This window comes from Pseudonaja textilis, chromosome 6, assembly GCF_049901715.1.
Source record: "Pseudonaja textilis isolate UNSWEBS1 chromosome 6, rPseTex1.2, whole genome shotgun sequence".
NCBI lineage: Eukaryota > Metazoa > Chordata > Lepidosauria > Squamata > Elapidae > Pseudonaja > Pseudonaja textilis.
The window spans coordinates 23,312,710-23,332,723 of NC_141995.1; the positions used below are offsets into that span (position 1 = coordinate 23,312,710).

General features: G+C 34.6%; 1 protein-coding gene across 1 annotated transcript in view; it reads left to right on the plus strand.

Moving 5' to 3' along the window:
* IQCM (IQ motif containing M) overlaps nt 1-20,014 on the plus strand; it is a 99,588-nt gene that overhangs the window by 41,793 nt on the left and 37,781 nt on the right. The window contains exons 4-6 of the mRNA XM_087936740.1: nt 4,556-4,745; nt 5,874-6,018; nt 7,944-8,078. Coding sequence (XP_087792866.1) covers nt 4,556-4,745; nt 5,874-6,018; nt 7,944-8,078 — 470 coding nt within the window. The remainder of the gene's footprint in view (nt 1-4,555; nt 4,746-5,873; nt 6,019-7,943; nt 8,079-20,014) is intronic.

The following is a 20,014-nucleotide window of genomic DNA, read 5'->3' on the forward strand; positions in this document are numbered from 1 at the left end:
AGTGTCTGAATGGAATCGGTTTGCCAATTTTGAAATACTCACTTTCAGCACCTGTATTTTAATTCCCTGAATTGAGGAAGGCTAGGACTGAGGACAGGGGGTCATAATCATAAAATTATATTAGAATCTAAATCCCCATATTTTTTAAAAAAAATATGCAATGTCAGATTTTATTGAATCTCTATTGTTAGCTAAGGGACACTGGGAGAGGGGATAAGAGAAGACAGATACCATATGTACAAACTTTATTAAAATCTGGCAGTCTACATGATCTTCTTATAAAAGGCTGGACTACCTACAAGCAGCAAGAAAGATATATAGCATATGTTTCATAGACTCTCCCATCCCTTCACTATCTATTTCAGTCTTACTGTTCTGAATATTGCATTATATTTAGCACAAATGTATATGCATTTTTGCTATCCAACTGCAGTTCATAAATAAATCACCTATTATCTGTTGGAGATCTCTAACAGTTTGCTGCTAATCCTCAATGGATTAATATGCTTTCAGTGATCATCCTTTCACCTGTTGAAGTTCAAAGATACTTAATCACTAAAGTTAGTACTTCATAGAATTTCCAGTAAAATGGTACCGTCTTCCATCTTTAATAGAACAATATAAATATTCTATGCCATTTGTCTGGCTCTTAATAGCTGTACATCTCAGCAAATGACAACTTGTTCCATGTGTAGTCATAACATTCATATCAAGAATGATTTTCTTTTACTTTTTTTTTAGAATAATGGGCAGCATATTTATAGTTAGTCATTAACTAGTGTATCTAATATTAAAGTTATGAGCAGCAGGGAAGTGAGACACATAAAAGAATATCTGTAGCTCAAGGTTGAACTGTGGGGTCCTTGATGCTCTCTGAACTTTGCTGTTTTCTTGCAGAAATTTCATTAGTAAAATAGGCAACATGATCCATCATTAGTTCTAGTAGGGAATGGAGTTTTTATGCATCCAAATTCATGTTCTGCCCCTGTTGTCCATTATCTTGAAGCCACTTTTGACAAAAAAAAAGAGGCAGGAAAAGACATAGTTAAAAAAACAACCACCAAAAGTAGGGTCTTATGGTATCAATGAACATAACACATTCTGCTTCAAGGTCACTATGCATTAAGCAGCTGGCTCTTGGCTCTGTTGATTAGTACTTCAGCCAAAGGCAAATTGCCATTACACAAGAACTAAATTTGGGCAGAATAATTTGGACATGTTAGAGGAAATAGAATACTTGCTTTGAGATAATTTAACTTGGTAGGGGATTGGGTTCAAAAGAAGCATACATCTGATTTTGAACTTGGCAACTCCTTCAATTGGTTTAGACACATATTTTCAACTCAGAACCAATTTGGCTTTTAAAACAGCCAAAACAAATTTCTCTTAATCACTTCCAACCTGTTAGCAGATGGGTAAACAGCTTTTTTTTTAAATAACTGGGGCCAACAAAATACTTTAGTATCAGCCAGAAATAATTAGTGGCAATAGATAAAATGTATAATTCAAGATAGATAGATAGATAGATAGATAGATAGATAGATAGATAGATAGATAGATAGATAGATAGATAGATAGATAGAAAATAGATAATAGATAGACAGGCAGGCAGGCAGGCATATAAACTGTTATTATACATATTACAGGAGTGATATCACAGCAATTACCCTCTAGTTACTGAGTTGTAAGATTTTGAAAAAAGATTTGCTTTCCCAGTGGAATAAGAAATATAGCAGAAAAATACAGTAACTAATGTACAAGAATACTATATTACCACAACTGTATCCTTGGCAAGTATGTATACATAGAACAGTTTATTTGTTGAGTATGGGTGGAATGTAGACTGCACATAGAGCACAGCTATGTCAAACATATCAATCTCAAGATTCATACAGTAGGAGTCTTGACTCCTCTTTATTCAAATGAGGAGTGGGCATATATAGATATTGGAAAGGTTTTACATTTGAAACATTTTGGTGTGAAATAGATTGTTCCAAGACTAGAATTTCAAAGCTTGAAATTGATTTGGGATAAGATCCAAAAACCTTTAATTTTGTTTAACCAATTTAAATAACCAATGTATATACTGTACTTGGATACAGAATAAATAGTAGTAAGCAATGAAAAATGTAATGAAACAAAGTGATGATGATTATGTTATCCATTTAGTCGTGTCTGATTCTTGGTAATTTTATGGGCCAGGCCTTTCAAAAATCTCCGATCTTCTCTCTTTGTTGTGGTTTGAGTCAGCTTTGATGGTATCCAGCCATCATGTTCTTTGATTGCCTGGTTTCCTTTTACTGTTAACTCTTCCAAACATAATTGCTTTGTTCAATGAATTTCCCTGCATGACATGGCCAAAGTAAGTGAGATGCAGTTTCTTGATTTTGTCTTCTAGTGATGTCTGTTGTTATGCGCTCTAGCACTTGCTTGTTAGTCACTCTTACTGTCCAAGGAATATGTAGGAGCCTTCTCCATCACCACAGCTCAAATGAGTTGATTTTCTTCCTGTATTACTTTTTTGAAGTCCAGCATTCACAATTATACGTGGCTATGGAGAACACAATAAAGCCGTGCCAGGCTAATGTCTGTACTTTTTCATATTTGTCTCATGTCATCATTGCTGAAGCCAGGGCAATCTGCTGCCTTCAAGCTTTGAGCTATCTGCAATCCTAGGAAAGTGATTTTTTCTTCATTGCCAATGTTGATGTTTCCATACCTTGCAGTGATCACGAGCTTGGCCTTTTTGATGTTCAGAAAGAAATGTGGATGTTTCTTCCACCAAACTTGACCCCAATTTTTGATTCTTCAAGATCTAGCTTCCTCATGATCATTCTAGCATATATTGTAGATTGAATAAGAAAGGGGAGAGAATGCAACCTTGTTACACTCCTTTCTGTATCTTAAAATGAAACAAAGTAGAAAAAAACATGATTGAGAACAGCAGCAAAGAAACACATGCCAGGGAAATATTACTGCTTGTGTTGCCAGCCTGTCTCTTCTACAACACTATTTAAATATGTGAATGTATATGTTAACCAGCATTCACTAAAAAGTGAATGACTACATACAGCATCCAAATTATTGGGGAATTATGCATGAACTCCTATCAGTCACATTAGTTGGTAAATATTTGGGATGATAATAACAGAAGCATATTTCACCAGCTTTAACTAAATTGCTTGGAAGGAAATTAGTATAAATTGTATTTATATTTTTTAATTATGGTTTTGAGTTGATACAGTTATTTAAAATATTTATAGTCTCACTACAATGCAAAACATCTTCATATGGTGTACAGCATTAAAATGTAAATGCAATAGGATTTATAATAATGCATTAAAACATAGAAATATGATCTCATTCGAACATAGAATCAGGGCAAATTTCAGCAGTATGGTGGGATAAATATTGAAAGTTTGAATACGACTCCCAAACAATGGAACCTTTCAGTGTAACCCACTCCCTGAAATCCAGAAATTAAATCAATTGTTTCTGTTTCATTTCAACAAAGCATTTGGAATTATAAGAGAAGACAGATGGTAAATGAAAGCATTACTGGTTAGCTTGATTATAATGAAAAATAATAAAATATCGATCATGAAGAAGTTAATAATACTGATGTAAATAGTTCTAGTGATGATGATGATAATGTTGCTGCCGAAAACAGTTGTAATATTATGTTTTTTGTCCAACTTCTTCTGAACTTGTCCCTGCCATTATGGCTTTCAAAATAATATTGAATGGAACTTTCAGACCTAGGAAGTGTGTGTGTGTGTGTGTGTGTGTGTGCATGTGTGTATACAGGCACAAACTTTTCCTTTCTTCAATAATCTCTTTTTCTATCTGTGTTAAACTGGCGGCCCTCCATCATGTGCACGCACACCCACCCCAGCTCTACAAAGGGGAAAATATCATAATGCATCACATGATAGCAATGTGATGTGTCGAGTTTGACACCTGTGGGTTAAACCAATAAATCAATTGGTTATATTTCTGTTGCCCTTTGCCTTAGCCAGATCCATTTTATTCAGAAACATTCTTCAATATTCCTTACAGGTATCTTTTTCTTTTGCATAATATTCCTTAATCTACCTGAACTCTCACATTGCTGTTTTTCTCAGAAAATTTATGACACTTTATATATCCACAAAAGTCTGAGGGACTTTTAAAGTAATGTGAGTTAAAAACTCATGAGTTTTAATGTGTGAAGCTCTCTTTTACAGTTTCTATGCAGTGTAGCAGGTGTTGTTCTAAAGCATTTACATACATAAAATTTTTATTTCAGTGTTGAACCCCAAAATCAATTGGAACCATGTATGGGAGAATAAACTGCATTGTTTTGAGTGCCTCTTTGGATTTCAGCCATAGATTAGATAGCAATATTGCTTCATATTCTCCAACTTCCAGCCATTTTCACTCTCTTGTATTGAATTATTTAATTATCCATTGTTTCCATGTTTATTGCAATTGGTTCTAAGAACTACATTTAGTTTAAAGCAATACCTTCCTAACTTCCTCCCTCCCTTCCCTTCCCTTCCTTTCCCTTCCCTAGAAGACGAAGACACGTTAATATAATTAATGAGAAAGTGAAAAGGATTGGGCCACATTTAGACATATATGAAGCTTTCAAAAAAGTCCGAAAAGTACCTACAACAGAAAAAATTGCTTCGGCTGCTACCTGTATTCAAAAACTTTTCAAAGGATGGTATGAACGTAGTAAATTGAACAGAATAAAACTGAAGGTAATGTATTTGAATTTCATTAATATGAGATGTTGTGATATACTATAATGGATTATATCTGATATGTTTGCACTACGAGCTAGTACCTTGTCCAGCTTGAACAGTAATGATTTATATAAAATAATATTAGTCTCAACATGTGAAAGGTGCAGAGTTGATTTATACAAGAAATAATCCCTATACTCATCTGAATGCCCAATGAATTTTAGAGCCTTTACTAGACAATACTGGGCTATTTGGACAAATAGTCTTGTCTACTAAAAGGTCAGTTTTCTATTTAGCACAAAAATGTCTTGTCCGCAGTCTCAGACTCAATACGGACTTCATTTTACCTATCATCAAGTTGTTATACACAACAATCTATATCTTGCTCCAGCCATACTATGATTTTCCTGGCTTCTTTTTGTCTTCTAGCTAATTTTGCATTGTAGCCTCTCTACCTCTGCTCTCTCTGCCTCTCTGTCTGTCTCTGTCTCTTCTCCTGCTCGAGCAGGGGGTTGGATTAGATGATCTCCAAGGTCCCTTCCAACTCTGTTACTCTATGTCTATGTCTGTCTCTGTCTCTGTCTCTCTCTCTCTCTGTCTCTCTCTGTGTGTGTGTGTGTGTTAAAATAGTATGTGTGTGTGAGAAACCAATACACCTTTGTTGTGTTTTGGTTCTTTTTCTCTTCCACCTTTGCGGATAGGCAGATATTTAGCAAAGTCCAGATGCCTTTTGTTAAAAAACAAAAGTGGGTGGGAGGCTTCTTTGGGACAACCATGACCTGGATGACTGAGAATCTCATAGACATCTAGTATATTCTGCTACCAGGTTTTTAACATTTTCATAGAACTTTGGCAGACTTTGATCTTTGCCATAATATCCTTTAGTCACTAGTGTCAAAATGCAATTATCACAAGGGATTTTTATTTTGTTTTTATGGCAACCTCTAGAAGGTTTTCTTATTTTATGCGCCTGTAAAATGCATAATTTTTTACCCTGAAAAAGTTGTTTCTCCCAATAACACTTTACGTGTATGTATGTATGTATGTACGTATGTATGTATGTACGTACGTATGTATGTATACACACAAGTACACACACACACACAAACACACACACACACACATATATGTTTGTAATTACAGGCTAAGAGCCATGGACCAAATATATTAGCTGTTATAAAGGATTATCGTAAAATGATGTTTCGAATTAAACGCTGTTGTGGCATCTTGGATACAAGTACACCACTAATATTTGAACAACTGGAAGACTGGCTTGACAATAAACTGCGTATGTATTTTTCAGAATAATCTCTTGAGATTATTGTCATATCTCTGTTAATTTTTTAAAAAACTATTCAGTAGCTTTAATTGAGGTTGCTTGCATTATTTGAAAGGCGTTGTCTTTTTTTTAGTAGAATTACTAATATAAATGATGTCTTTTGGAAGAGACACCATAGTTTAGTAATAGAGCACATGTTTTCCCTGCAGGAACCCCAAATGTAATCTGTATCATTTTCATTTAAATGTGAAATGTGACTAACTGTTAGATTCTGGGCAGTAAGGATATATCTTGGTAAAATACTATTTTCCTGAGCACTGTGTTGCAAAACTGTGTGTTCTGGTGGAGTACTTTATGTTGCTAGTAGCTTTCTGGATTTCAATACCAAAAAGGTAGACGTTCAGACATCTCCAACAAAAAGCAAGCGAACAAACAAACCAGAAAGAAGCCTGCTAAAATTCTTTATCTTTTCTCCTTCCTGTACTTCCTTGTCTGAGAAATTTTAGCTGGAACTCCAAAATAACCTGGGGAAAGTACTGACAAAAGCTAAAAGGGCAAGTTGCAAACAAGAAGTGGCAAAAAAACTATTTAGCATCCACTTCAGTCTTAATGTTTTCATTCAGAATTGATGCATTATTTGGCAACATTCTGAGACATTAGCATATCATACTCAACTCACTGCAATGATAACTGAGCATAAGTTTAAACGTTATGCTACTGATGTGGAAGCTAAAGCTAAGCAACCTTTCTAAAGTGTTGTGTCTATGTAATTGAAGAACTGATAGTGGATATATCTTGTAAAATAATCAAGATCTCTCACAACAGAAAAAGAGATCTTACAAGATACATTTAGCAGAGCTGTGCACATTTTGAAAACAGTTAGGAATAAGTATGATGTCAGCACAACACGTGTCTGCTATTCATTTATTCAGCCATACCTTTTTTGAGGTGTCAGTGGCTCTACTCCTTAAAGAAGGATGTATTTTCAGGGTCACTTGGAAGCATGAAAAAGCACTGGACTATTTAATGAGTAGTACCACGGTACTCTGCTCAGATCAGGTCCAAAGCATGTCTTTGGAATTTTTTAAAAAAGAATCTCAAGTACCAAATGTGGACTGTACATTTGGATTAAATGGCAGAGGAACTATATATTATGTCTTTAAAATTAAAATATAATACATGTGAATATGATTTAGATATTATGAAATAGTTTTAGTTTAATCTTTCATAGTGATCATAGCAACACTGGTCTTGATTATCTTACCCACAGAACATAAGAATTCTACAATACAGTTATACAAAATAGATGAGGATAATATTTATCAGTTTGTTACCAACATATGAATGCTAATAAAAAGCTGGAAGATACGCTGATGAAATTTGTGGAAGGATTCCATTTATTAAAGATGGTTGTAATTTATGGAAATAGGCACAGTACAGATCATGAAAAGACTTATTATGTCTTATGTCTTTTTCCTATATATAGTGAAAGCAGATCTTGTATCTGTTTTGCAAATAACTGTGAAAATATCAGTTGCCTTTTAGATATCCTGATTGAGGAAATCCAAAATTTTGAAATATAAAATTTTGGATTGAAAATTCCTATTATAACTACAAATTTGTAGCAGGAAAACTTACCAAGAAGAACAGCTTTGATATGTGTAGTATTCCTGAAGTTGGCTTAATATCTCTCTCATTAAGGATTTTTATTCAGAAGAAACCATGATCCAGTCTCAAATATTTGAGATTTCTTTTACAGAATGAATACTTTCAATAGGAGTCCGACACACACACACACACAAACTTTTACTTAGATATGATACAGAGACATAATAAATAAAGGCATGTGTGATAAATTGGATGCAAAACTTCAAACAACCCCAATACAATAACAAAATGAGCCTTTTTGATCTATATATTATTTTGTGTCCTAGTTTATGAAACTATATTTCAAAAGAAAGTGGCCTGGAAAGAAATAGATAGAAATGAGCTCCCAAAGTTTTTCAGAGACTGTGGCCGGTTTCCAACACAAAAGGAAATTAATACTGCAACAACTCTACTATTGCAAGGTAAGAGATTTATACAATCATTCATAGATTGTGTAGAAATATAGAGTATTTTTAGAAAAATGATACATTGAAAGGGTGCTTCATTTTTTAGTTAATACAAATAAATAAAAAGTGTCTTATTTACTTGCTATTTAAGTTTACTTATTTGAGGAAGTTGTGTATAAAACCACCGTCACTCAAGTGACAGCTCCTTAAACACCATAGTTATTTTAAAAACTTTTACCATTTTGATATTTTCATCTTACTCTTCAACACATTATCAAGGCAGCTTACATGAGGTGCAAAATAAAAACATATATGAGCAAGATCCAGATCTTCAAGAGCTGAAATATGAGAATTTTGGAAGCATTCCTAAATATATTTGCATATTTTCCTGTACTACAAACAGAAGGGGACTGTTACACCTTTTCCTTTGATGAGACCTTGAGTAGAAGTTGCTGACATATTCATTTCCATGGCTATGCAATCCTCTGTTTATAAAATGTAGAATATTTTACAATCTATTGTTGCTATGCAAGATCAATTGCTGTATGCTTTTATTAGCTTTATTCAAGTATGGAATGTTTTAGTCATTTATTTCAATTTCACATTTACTGTATTTGTGCTTGTTTATACATTTCTGTTTATTTAGATACTTATAGAGGATTGATAAATAAAAATTATTATGGTTTTAGTTTATGGGCAAATGGAATAATGGTATTAATAAAAAGAAAACTATATATGAATCTACTTACTTTGCGGCGAGAGTTATAAACTTGTAAGAAATCCAAGAACAAAAATACATTATTAACTAGGCTTAAGGTATATGTTTGTCTGTGTTTGTGTGTCTAAATAGATATAGTGCATTACCCATTAAATTAGTTTTAGGTTCCATATTTGCACATTTGCAGCTGTGAGAACAATCAACTTATATATCCAAACCAAATAATATATTTAAATAGGGAAGAGAGAAAGCTAGTATGGTAATAGTTATAAACTAAGTAATCTACCCAAACTCAAAGTATAAGCACCTCTCCTATAAGTAGATATGCATTTACAGTTTCATTGAGGCAATCAGATAGCTGCAAGAAAGAGCAATTTTTATCTATCCTTTGTTTTGAAAGTAAGGACTCCCAGGTATGGGATGAAGTAAACTACTCTATAAAAGGTTGTGAATAGATATAGCAAAATCTAATTCTGGATGGGTGTTGAACAGGCAGAGCAGGGGTGGGCTTCAAAAATTTTAGCAAAGGTTTCTCTGCCTGATTGCTGGATGGGCGTGGCCATAGTGGGTGTGGCCTAGTCAGCCTCCTGCACCATGGTGGGGGAGGGCATTTTTGCCTTCCCTGGGCTGCGGAGAGTTTCCTTGAGCCTCCGGGAGGGTGAAAATGGCCAGTAACGAGCCCATTTCTAGCCTTCCAGAACTTCTGGGAGGCCCATTTTCACCCTCTTCAAGCCTCCACGCTCGCCCTGCACTTACCTGCATCCAAAACAGGCCGTGTTGGGAGTCCTGGGAGGGGAGGGACCAGGCAGAAGTGGGATTTGGGGGTTCTCTGAACTGCACAGAATATTAGCTAGGGGCTCTTCTGAACCCCTGTGAACCTCCAGCAGCCTACACCTGATGCAGAGATACCTCCCCCAAGTCCCATGCTTAAAAGAAACATTCTTTTCCATTCTTTCAAAACCATTTATTTGAGAATTTCACCGAGCAAGCACTCTGTTTGATTTTATAAGAGCTGCTAAGGGATCTTTCCTTAGCCACACATTTAATATTCATAATTTTAGAGTATGTAGTTTAATTATATTATTAATAGAAGAGAATATATGTAGCTCAGGGTTGAATTGTGGAATCTTTGGTGCTCTCAGAGCTTGGTCGTTTGCTGATAGACATTTCCTTACCTGACTAGGTAACCTAATTATGGAGGTACCTAACAACCTATATTGCTTAGCTAATAAAATTTCTGCAAGTAACAACCAAACTTGGGGAGAGTATTAAGGAGTATTATTTTCCTATTTTTGAAATATTGCATTTTTTATTTACTCATATGGTTATTTATTGTCCTGAATGAATGGAAAAGTGAGATAAACATTGCATATACAAAAATGAATAAATAGCTTCTTATAGCCTTTCTGAAGGAACACATGTATAATGCGTAAATGCATTTTCAGTGCAGTTTTTAAAAGGTCCTTTAAATGCATTTTCAGTGTGATTTTTAAACATTTTTATTACCAAAATGTCTGTATTTTGTCACATGAACATGCTTTCCAGTTGAAAGAGACCATTAGAGGGCCTTTCAGTATAGATAGCTTAGTTACCTGGGTTTATATGACCTGCTAGACCAGGGTTGTCCAACTCGATTTCATTGAGGGCCACATCAGGGTTGTGTTTGACCTCAGGAGGCTGGGGTGGGCGTGTCTGGCTGTGATGGCCTCCTGCAGCCCTCTGCCCGTGAAAACAGAGCTTGGGGAAATTGCGTGGGACAGCATACAGCCTCCCCCCGAGCTCCATTTTTTGCTGGCAGAGGGCTGCAGGAGGCTGTTGCAGCCGAAAATGAGGCCTGGGAAAATGGGGCCTTGGACCCTCCTGGGACCTTTGTTTTTGCTGCCAGAGGCATTGTAGGCCAGGTGGACCCTCAGGTCAGATTTAAGCACCCCATGGGCCAGATGCAGATCACGGGCTTTGAGCTTAACACCCCTGTCCTAGACACTTCCATGGTCCTTGAAAATGGCTTTATTTGCCTCATGTTATTCAGAATTTAATACCATTATACCATTTTTACTCATTTCAGCAATATAGGTTTTTCACTTAAATCAGACTAGCAGCTTAATCCTATTCATATTTATTAAGAAATTACTTCTATTGATAGCCGTTATTGTGAAGTGCCATAGAGTTCAGTCTTAATATAATTTCAACATGCATGCTGTACATTATGTGAAGAATACACACGAATGAATTGGGTAACATGGCTGCCGAATGTAATGCATCTTAGCTTCTTTCCATGAAATAAGATTATTCAACATGAGTCATTATAATTTTGAAAAGCTATCCAAAGCTGCTCTTGTATGCAATGGATGAATTTGGTTGGTTTGATTGACTGTGAAATTGGAATTTTTGACATTCTTCTGAAAAATAGACTTTTGCCTGGAATAGGGAATGGATATTAGTATTCCTGGAAGTTAAGACTTTTCATGGAACAATCACCTTTACTCATAAATTGGGTTCATACAAATCCTGGTACTATGAAACTGGAGTGTGAAAGTATAATTCAGAGGTTGGCATTTCAGGCTGTTGCTGTAGTTCTTCTTGTAAAGGAATTAATAAACCATTGAAAATTTGTTCATAAATATTGTGATACATTTTCCTAACTATCATGCTGTTTCTGCATTCATTTCTGACCATTGTATTCTAGTCCAGCTTTTATACTATCTTTCCTTTTCTGAATTGTGTGTGTGTGTGTGTGTGTGTGTGTGTGTGTGAGAGAGAGAGAGAGAGAGAGAGAGAGATGTGAATTTCTAGCAGTCTTTGTTACTTTATATCACAACCCCTAAGCGTTTTATATATTTTAATAACAAATAACACCCTTGCTACCTTTTTAGAGCAGCTAATGTTCCCTGAGTTCTCTTTACCTTAAATGACTTCTTTTAGATTTCAGTCTGATTCTTGGTGTCAATGGTAGTGTTAATTGTAGCATCCCAAAGGCTCTTAATATTCATCAAATATTTGATTTGCATTTTCTAATAAAGCTTTTGGCAGGAACGGGAAACTTATCTTCTACCATGATTCCTAAGATTCAGGAAGAAGCTGATTCAGCTGAAGCAATGTGGAGAGATGAAATTTGATTTCCATGGAAGAGAATACTTGCAACTCAAGGCTGAATTTTGAGGTCTTTGGTACTCTCTGAGTTTGGTTATTTTCTTGAAGAAATTTTATTATCAAAGTAGGTAACATCACCAGTGCTAGTAAGGAATGGAGCTTGTTCTCATTTTATATATTAGTGGCTTGCTCTGTCAGTGTAGGGGTGGTAGGAGTGATCTTGATAGCTCCTTGATTGAGTTGTTTACTGTTAGCTTGTTTGAATGAGTTGGTAGTTCCTTGATTGGGGTATTGTTTGCTTCTTGATTGTTGGTTTAATGTTAATCTCTGCTCATTTAATTTGGAATAAGATCTCTCTGTATACTATAATTGGAAAGAATAACTACTCCTGCAAGTAGTTCAAGCTTTTCGTAGGAGAGAATGGAACAGCAGGAATGATAGAAGCACTAAACTTACAAGATTTTAACCCTGCTGAATTTCATTTTGATACATTAAGAGTTCCATCCCAAAATTTGTTAAAATATTACTCTTCACCTTTTAAAAAATAAAGATGACAATATGAAGTTGGCTCCATTGGAAAAGCTTGAGGATGTTGATTACTTTGTTGTCATAAGCACAGAGGTACTATATCAGAGAGGTAGTCAGGTTAGATAAAAAGGATGCTGCACATAGAAAATGATATTTGGAGTTGTGCAGCTACACTCATTTTGAACCTTTTCCTTCAAATCCTGATCTAGCATCACTAAAATCCTAAAGTACATCTGTAATGCTGTAACCAGAATACTATATACAATTCATCTTCCTTTAACTTTCAGAGCAGAAAGTTACAGATGTTATATAAAGTATAGGCATTGGAAACATCTGATTTAATCAGGCTTGCAAGTAAGAGTAATAGTGTATTTTGTGTTGTCTGAGAGATTGAGGGTCCAGAAGTGTTTCATCTGGCTTTATATAGCAATAGCACTTAGATTTATATACCACTTCACAGTGCTTTGTAGCCCTCTCTAAGAGGTTTACAGAGTCCGCAAATTGCTCCCAACAATCTGGATCCTCATTTTACTCATCTCGGAAGGATGGAAAGATGAGTCAACCTTAAGCCAGTTTGACCCAAACTGCCAAACTGCTGGTAGCCAGTGATCAGCAGAAGTAGCCTGTAGGACTGCATTCTAACCACTGCGCCACTGCAGCTCTTCCTAAAATATAATGGCTGGTTCTGTCTAACTCATTGCAGTCAACTTTTTCAAAGCTGATTTTTATTTTGGATATGATAATTTTCTATTATACAAAGGGACATTTGGGAATTTCCTTGATGTATGAATTGGAATCATTGGTAATTTTCAGCCATGGGTGTTTGTTTTTTTTTTGAATATCAGCAGGGCCACATTAGTACAAATATTTTTTTGAAACTAATAATACAGAAATAATATTTAGAAAATGTATAGAACAAAGAATTAGACATTTTCTTACCAGCATTACGAATTTACTTTAGGATTATTTTATCTTTACAAATGCATAAGTCATCATATCCACTATTAACAAGCAAGGAGGGAAAAGTAGAACACAGATGTCATAGGCTATGGCTAAATGTTACAAAGATATGGTTAATGAATATACTTAATTTATTAATTGGCTTCACTCACTTCCATAAGAATAACCATTTGAAAATATCCTTATTTGCCATAAAGTTCATATATTCCAAGTGGGAATTTTATTAACTCAGGAACATCCAGATTTAATATCATGTTAAGTATTATTTGTGGGAGACCATTAGAAGAACAATAATACCCAAGAGCCTTTTTGTTTCCTCAGATGGAATCAGATTCCATCAGCACTGTTTGAAATTTTGCATCATTTTGTTCCCTGCATTTTCAATATGAATGAACATGAACTACACAAAGGAACAATAATATAAAGTGTGGTGGTGAAGAAAGAACTATCATTTTTGTACAGAAATATGATTCTAGATAATAAACAGGAAAAAGTAATAAAAAAGAAATAAAAAGTAATAAAAAGGAAAAAGATGGTGCCAACTTCTGATTTCTAGACAATGGTCTGCTTCTAAGACACTAGACTAAAGAAGCTTGGGAAATTTTGAAAAATATGATTATAAAAGCCAGTCCAGAACAATACCACTGAAAAAGAAAATTAAAAAATTCAAGAAGAAACCAATATGGTTGCATAAAGAACTCTCTGATAAATTGAAAGGCAAAAGGGATAAGTATATAAAAAACAGGGACACATAACTAAGGCAAAATATCAGCATATAGCCTGATGTGCAAAGATGAAGCCAGGAAAGCTAAGGCTTATAATGTACTAAGACTTGCAACAAATATCAAAATAATAATAAAAAAAAGTTTCTTTCACCATGTAAAAGAAAAGAAGAAAACAGTAAAATAAACAATTGGTCCACTAATGGAAGATGGCAAGGAAGTGATGGGCAGCAGGGATCAAGCAGAGCTAATTAATTCATTCTTGGCATCTGTCTTTGCACAAAAAGGAAAAAAAATAGCCCAACTGATCCAAAACAATACCATAAAAGACAGACTAGGAATACAAATGAAAATAAGTAAAAGAATGGTAAGACAACATCTGTCCATCCTCAATGAGTTCAGTTCACTAGGGCCAGATGGATTATATTCCAGAGTTTTGAAGGAGATGGCAGAAGTGATCTTGGAACCACTGAACCACATCTTCCAAACTTCCTTGAGCATTGGAGAACTACCAGATGACTGAAAGGCCCATCTTCAGGAAAAGGAAAAAAATAAAACTGCAGACCAATCATCCTGACATCAATACCTGGCAAGATCCTGGAAAAGGTATTCAAACGACAGATTTGCAAACATCTAGAAGGAAGCAAAGTTATAATCAGAAGCCAATATGGGTTTATCAGAAACAAATCATGCCAAACAAATCTTATTTCGTTCTTTGACAAACTGACTAAATTAGCGGACCAACGAAATGTTCTGGACATAGCATACTTGGATTTCAGTAAGGCATTTGACAAAGTAAATCACAGCCTACTTCTTGATAATTTAGAAAAATGTGGGATGGGCAACATCACCACCAGATGGATTCGTAACTGGGTGATAGACCACACTCAATGTGTAACTCTTAATGGAATTACATCCACTTGGAGGGAAGTAAGCAGTCGGGTACCCCAATGTTCTGTCTTAGGGCCAGTACTCTTCAATATATTTGTAAATAATTTAGATGGGATAGAAGAGGAACCCATCAGATTTGCAGACAACACCAAGCTGAAAGGAATAACCAACACTCCAGAAGGTAGGCTCAAGATCCAGAAGGACCTTGACAGACTTGAACACTGGGCCCTATCCAACAAAATGAAATTCAAAGGTGAGACAGGTAATGCTTTACACTAGGCAAGAAAAATCAAATGCACAGGCATAGAATAGGTGGAATCTGACTCAATTGCAGTAACTATGAGAGGGATTTAGGAGTCCTAGTGGAAAACCACTTAAATATGAGCCAGCAATGTGCTGCAGCCACCCAGAAAGCCAGTGCAGTCATAAGCTGCATTAACAGAGGGTTAGAATCAAATCCATATGAAGTGTTAGGACCACTTATAATGCCTCAGTAAAACCACACTTGGAATATTGCATCCAGTTTTGGTGGTCACCACATAAAAAACGATATTGAGACTCTGGAAAGAGTTTGGAGAACAGTAACAAAGACAACAACAGTAGCAATGTTCCAATATTTGAGGACTGCCACAAAGAAGACAAGAGCAACCTATTCTCCAAAGCACCTGAAGGCAGGACAAGAAGCAACTGATGGAAATTAATCAAGGAGAGAAGAAACCTAGAACTAATAAGAAACTTCCTGACAGTGAGAACAATCAGTGGAATGGCTTGCCCCCAGGAAGTTTTAAAGAGATTGGATAGGCAGTTGTCTGAAATGGTATATGGTCTCCTGCTTGGGTAGGGGGTTGGCTGAGCTCCTCTGACATCCCTTCCAACTCTATTATTCTTTTTATGATCATGAATATCCATCCTTTCAATTCCAAAGAAAGTCTGGAATGGGATAAGATCTCCAGCCATGGCCAGAGGGTTGGGCTCCAAGGTCCCTCCCAATCTTATTATTTTATGTTCTATGTTCTAAAATGGCCTCAATAACTTATAATAACTTATATGGAAAGAAAAACCTCAGGAACAACTTAAGTAGCAGTTGGCCGCGGAACTGGGCTTTTAGAAGGAAATCAGACAGAAGACTATGAAGGAGGTAATGGCAGACAAAAGACAGCTCTGTGAAACCTTTGCAGCAGAATGAAGAGCAACGAAGGAGACTGGCTTTTCAGTAATTCCTCTCCAAACAAGCAGAGGACTAAAGACCATCCACAAGTGTTCCAGACGATTGCTCCTTGTGAGCAGAATATAAGATATTAATCTCTGACAAGTTTATTGCTCTGGGAGATGAAGGAATAACTATCTTGACCAAGCCATAGTTTGTGCCTTTGAAAGAATATTACATGGCTTTTTAGCTATTAGAAATCTTTGTATGTAGTGATAGTACTATGTGAATTTCTCTTCTCTTCAATCCTTGACAAAAGAAAGTTTTGACTACAATTTTTTTTAGAAAGTTATAAACGGATGAAGGATTCAAATACATTTGAAATAAGATTTCAATAAAATAAAAAAGTTATAAAAACCCTTTCCATGGGAATTTTTTATTTATTTTAAAAAACATGATAATATTTTAAAAAGGGGACACTATAGAGAGCTTGAGATTAGAATTAAAGGAGGAAAACATATAAACCTGACTTAAGAAAAAGCAAAATATTCTAATATTGGACATATTTGAAGATTTTTTTTGAAATATGGACTTAGAAATGAATAGTGTCAACAGAGATATTTTCTTCTGTTTGGATACTATATTAAAGATGTTATGTTTCTCCTGACAAGATTGAGCCTGAGTTAAATGTGGATTTATAGATGAGAAAAATAAAACCACAATGATATGGGAAAAGGTGTTAAATGAGATATAAAAGAAATTGGCTGAGTTTTTTTTTAAAAAATTTTGAGGAATCTCATGACAGGGAACAAAGAAAAATAAAAGAAATCAAGATTTACAATGCTACTTGAATGGAAATAAAAATTAAGTTGTGGGAAGCAAAAAGAAGGAATATAAAGTAGGTTTATTTGATCAAGGTTAAAATAGATATGGTGTTAATTTCTGGTAATCTGTAATTGACTTTTTGGACACCGATAAGACAATGCTTTATGGATTTGTTTATAGATAGGAGCTAGGATATAGGAAGAAATCACTTGTTATATTTTAAGAGAACAAGATGAGTTACTAAAAATTTTTTTTTTTTTTTATAAATTTTTATTATTTTTTTAACATAAAAAACACAACAACAAAACATAAAAGTATCAGCTCCCCCATATTTTTGTACACACAGTAAGTCGGTTGGTCCATCGGTTTTGTGCATTCACCTCATAGTCACAATTACAGTTACTTTATATAATACTCTTATCAATACAAATTTATAAATCCTAGTATCGCTATTAAAGAAAAAAAAAATTTGACTAAACTTTTATTCGGTCATGCCTTTATGAGATAACTATATTTTAAATATTTTATTCTAAAACAAATCTTATAATCATACCAATTCTATCCCAAATATGAAAAAGAAAGAAACAAAGAAAACTATTATATAGATATAGTATCAAAAACCAATAAAAGGAAAGGAAAATAAAGTCATTATTATTCCTTATTATCTAACTTTTATATTTTAATATTTCATCATTCCACCATTGATAGAAAAGATCCCAAACTAAATAAAATTGTTTATCTTCTTGCTCTCTAATTTCAAAAGTCAATCTACTCATCTCAGCACATTCCAAAATTTTCTTTTACAACTTCTTCTTGCAATGGAATTTTCTCATTTTTCCAATTTTTGCAAATACAATCCTAGCAGCAGTCAATACATTTACAATCAAATATTTCAACTCTTTACTATAAGTATCTGGTAGTATTCCCAATAGAAAAACTCCGGTTTCAAGTCTATATGCTTCTTTGTCATTTTTTCCAGCCACATGTGGATTTTAGTCCAATATTTTCTAGCATCCTCACAAGTCCACCACATGTGATAGTATGAACCAGGTTTCTGATGACATTTCCAGCATTTTTCGGATTTGTTCTTGAACATTCTTGCTATCCTTGTCGGGAAAATGCCACCTGTAAAACATCTTATACAAGTTTTCTTTATAGGCTGTAGACATTGTCATTTTATAATTTTGCGACCATAATTTCTGCCATTTCTCTAAATCAATCCCATATCCAAAATTCCTCCCCCACGCAATCATAGTTTCTTTAACTTGTTCTTCCTCAAGCTTAATTTGCAATAAATAACCATACAATTTTTTAATCACCTTTTCATCAGTACCCATCAAAATCTTATCCAAGTCAGTTTGCTTATCATAAAATCCCTCTGCTTTGGAATCCTCATAGTACTTTGAATGTATTTGCAAATATGAAAACCAATTCATCTGTATACCTTGTTCTTCCAATTTTTGCATCGATTTAAGTTCACCCTTTTCATCTAATAATTCCCCATAGTTAACTGTTTGTTCCTTTTTATAAATTATAGGATAAGAAAACGCTTCTATCGTCGATAACCAAACTGGAATTTTCAAATAACACTGTTTTTTTATCTTCTCCCAATTCAACCACAGAGACTCCCGTATATAATGTCTTCTAAAATACCCCTGTGTTTTAGTTCCTTGTACCATAAAAAAGCATGCCAGCCCAACAACAAATCATGACCTTCTAATGTCAACAATCTGGTTTTCCTTAATGTTATCCATTCTTTAACCCACGTCAAGTTTGCAGCTTGGTAGTACAACTCCCAATTAGGCAGACCAAACCCTCCTCTAAATCTAGCATCCTGTAAAAGCTTTAACTTTATTCTTGCTTTCTTGCCTTGCCATATATACTTCAAAACAATTTTATTTAAATCCTCAAAATATTCTTTTCCAAGCCTAATTGGTATTGTTTGAAACAAAAATAAGACTCTGGGTAAAATGTCCATCTTGATTGTTGAAATCCTTCCTATTAATGACAATTGTAAGTTCTCCCATTTTTCAAATCTTGAGCTATCTGTTGTTTAAGTTTAATATAATTATTCTCCTTCAATGTACTACATCTTGATGTCAAATATATCCCAGATACTTAACCTTGTTTGTAACTTGAATTTTTAACAGTTCTGCCAACTCTTCCCTTTGTTTCAGCAACATATTCTTTGACAAAATCTTTGTTTTATCTCTATTTATTTTCAAACCAGCCACCTCCCCATAGACCTCTATCTTTTCCAACAGTTTCGAGGCTGTTTCTATAGGGTCTTCAAGATAAAGACTAGGTCATCTGCAAAGGCTTGTAGTTTAAATTCTTCCTTTTTAATTTTCATTCCTTTTATAGTTTTATCTTCTCTGATATTTCTATTCAACACTTCCAAAGTCAATACAAATATCAAGGGAGAAAGAGGACAACCTTGTCTTGTGCCTTTTCTTATATTAATAGGATCTGTAAATTCTCCTCCATCATTACCTTAGCTGTTTGTTCATTATAAATTGCTTCTATTGCCTGAATAAATCTTCTAGCAAAGCCCATCTGTTCCATTAAAGTAACATAAATCTCCAATTCACGTTATCAAATGCCTTTTGAGCATCTAAAAATATCAAAGCCATTTGCTTTTCAGGATGCGCCTCATAGTATTCAGGGTGTCCAGAATTACTCTCATATTGTCTCTGATTTGTCGCTTTGGCAAAAACCCATTTTGGTCTGGGTGGATAAAGTTATTCAAGTACTTTTTAAGTCTTTCTGCTAATATTGAAGCAAAAATTTTATAATCTGCATTTAGTAAAGAAATCGGTCTATAATTCTTGATTTGCAGTAGGTCCGCCTCCTCTTTTGGAATAAGTGTAATGTAAGCCTCTGACCATGTTTTAGGTATCATCTTTTTTAACATAACTTCATTCATAACTTCTAACAGTGGAATACACAGTGATTCTTGAAAGATTTTATAAAATTCTACAGGAAACCCGTCTGGACCTGGTGCCTTTCCATTATTTTGTTTCTTAAGTGCTTGACTTAACTCCATCATTGTTATATTACTTTCTAGCAT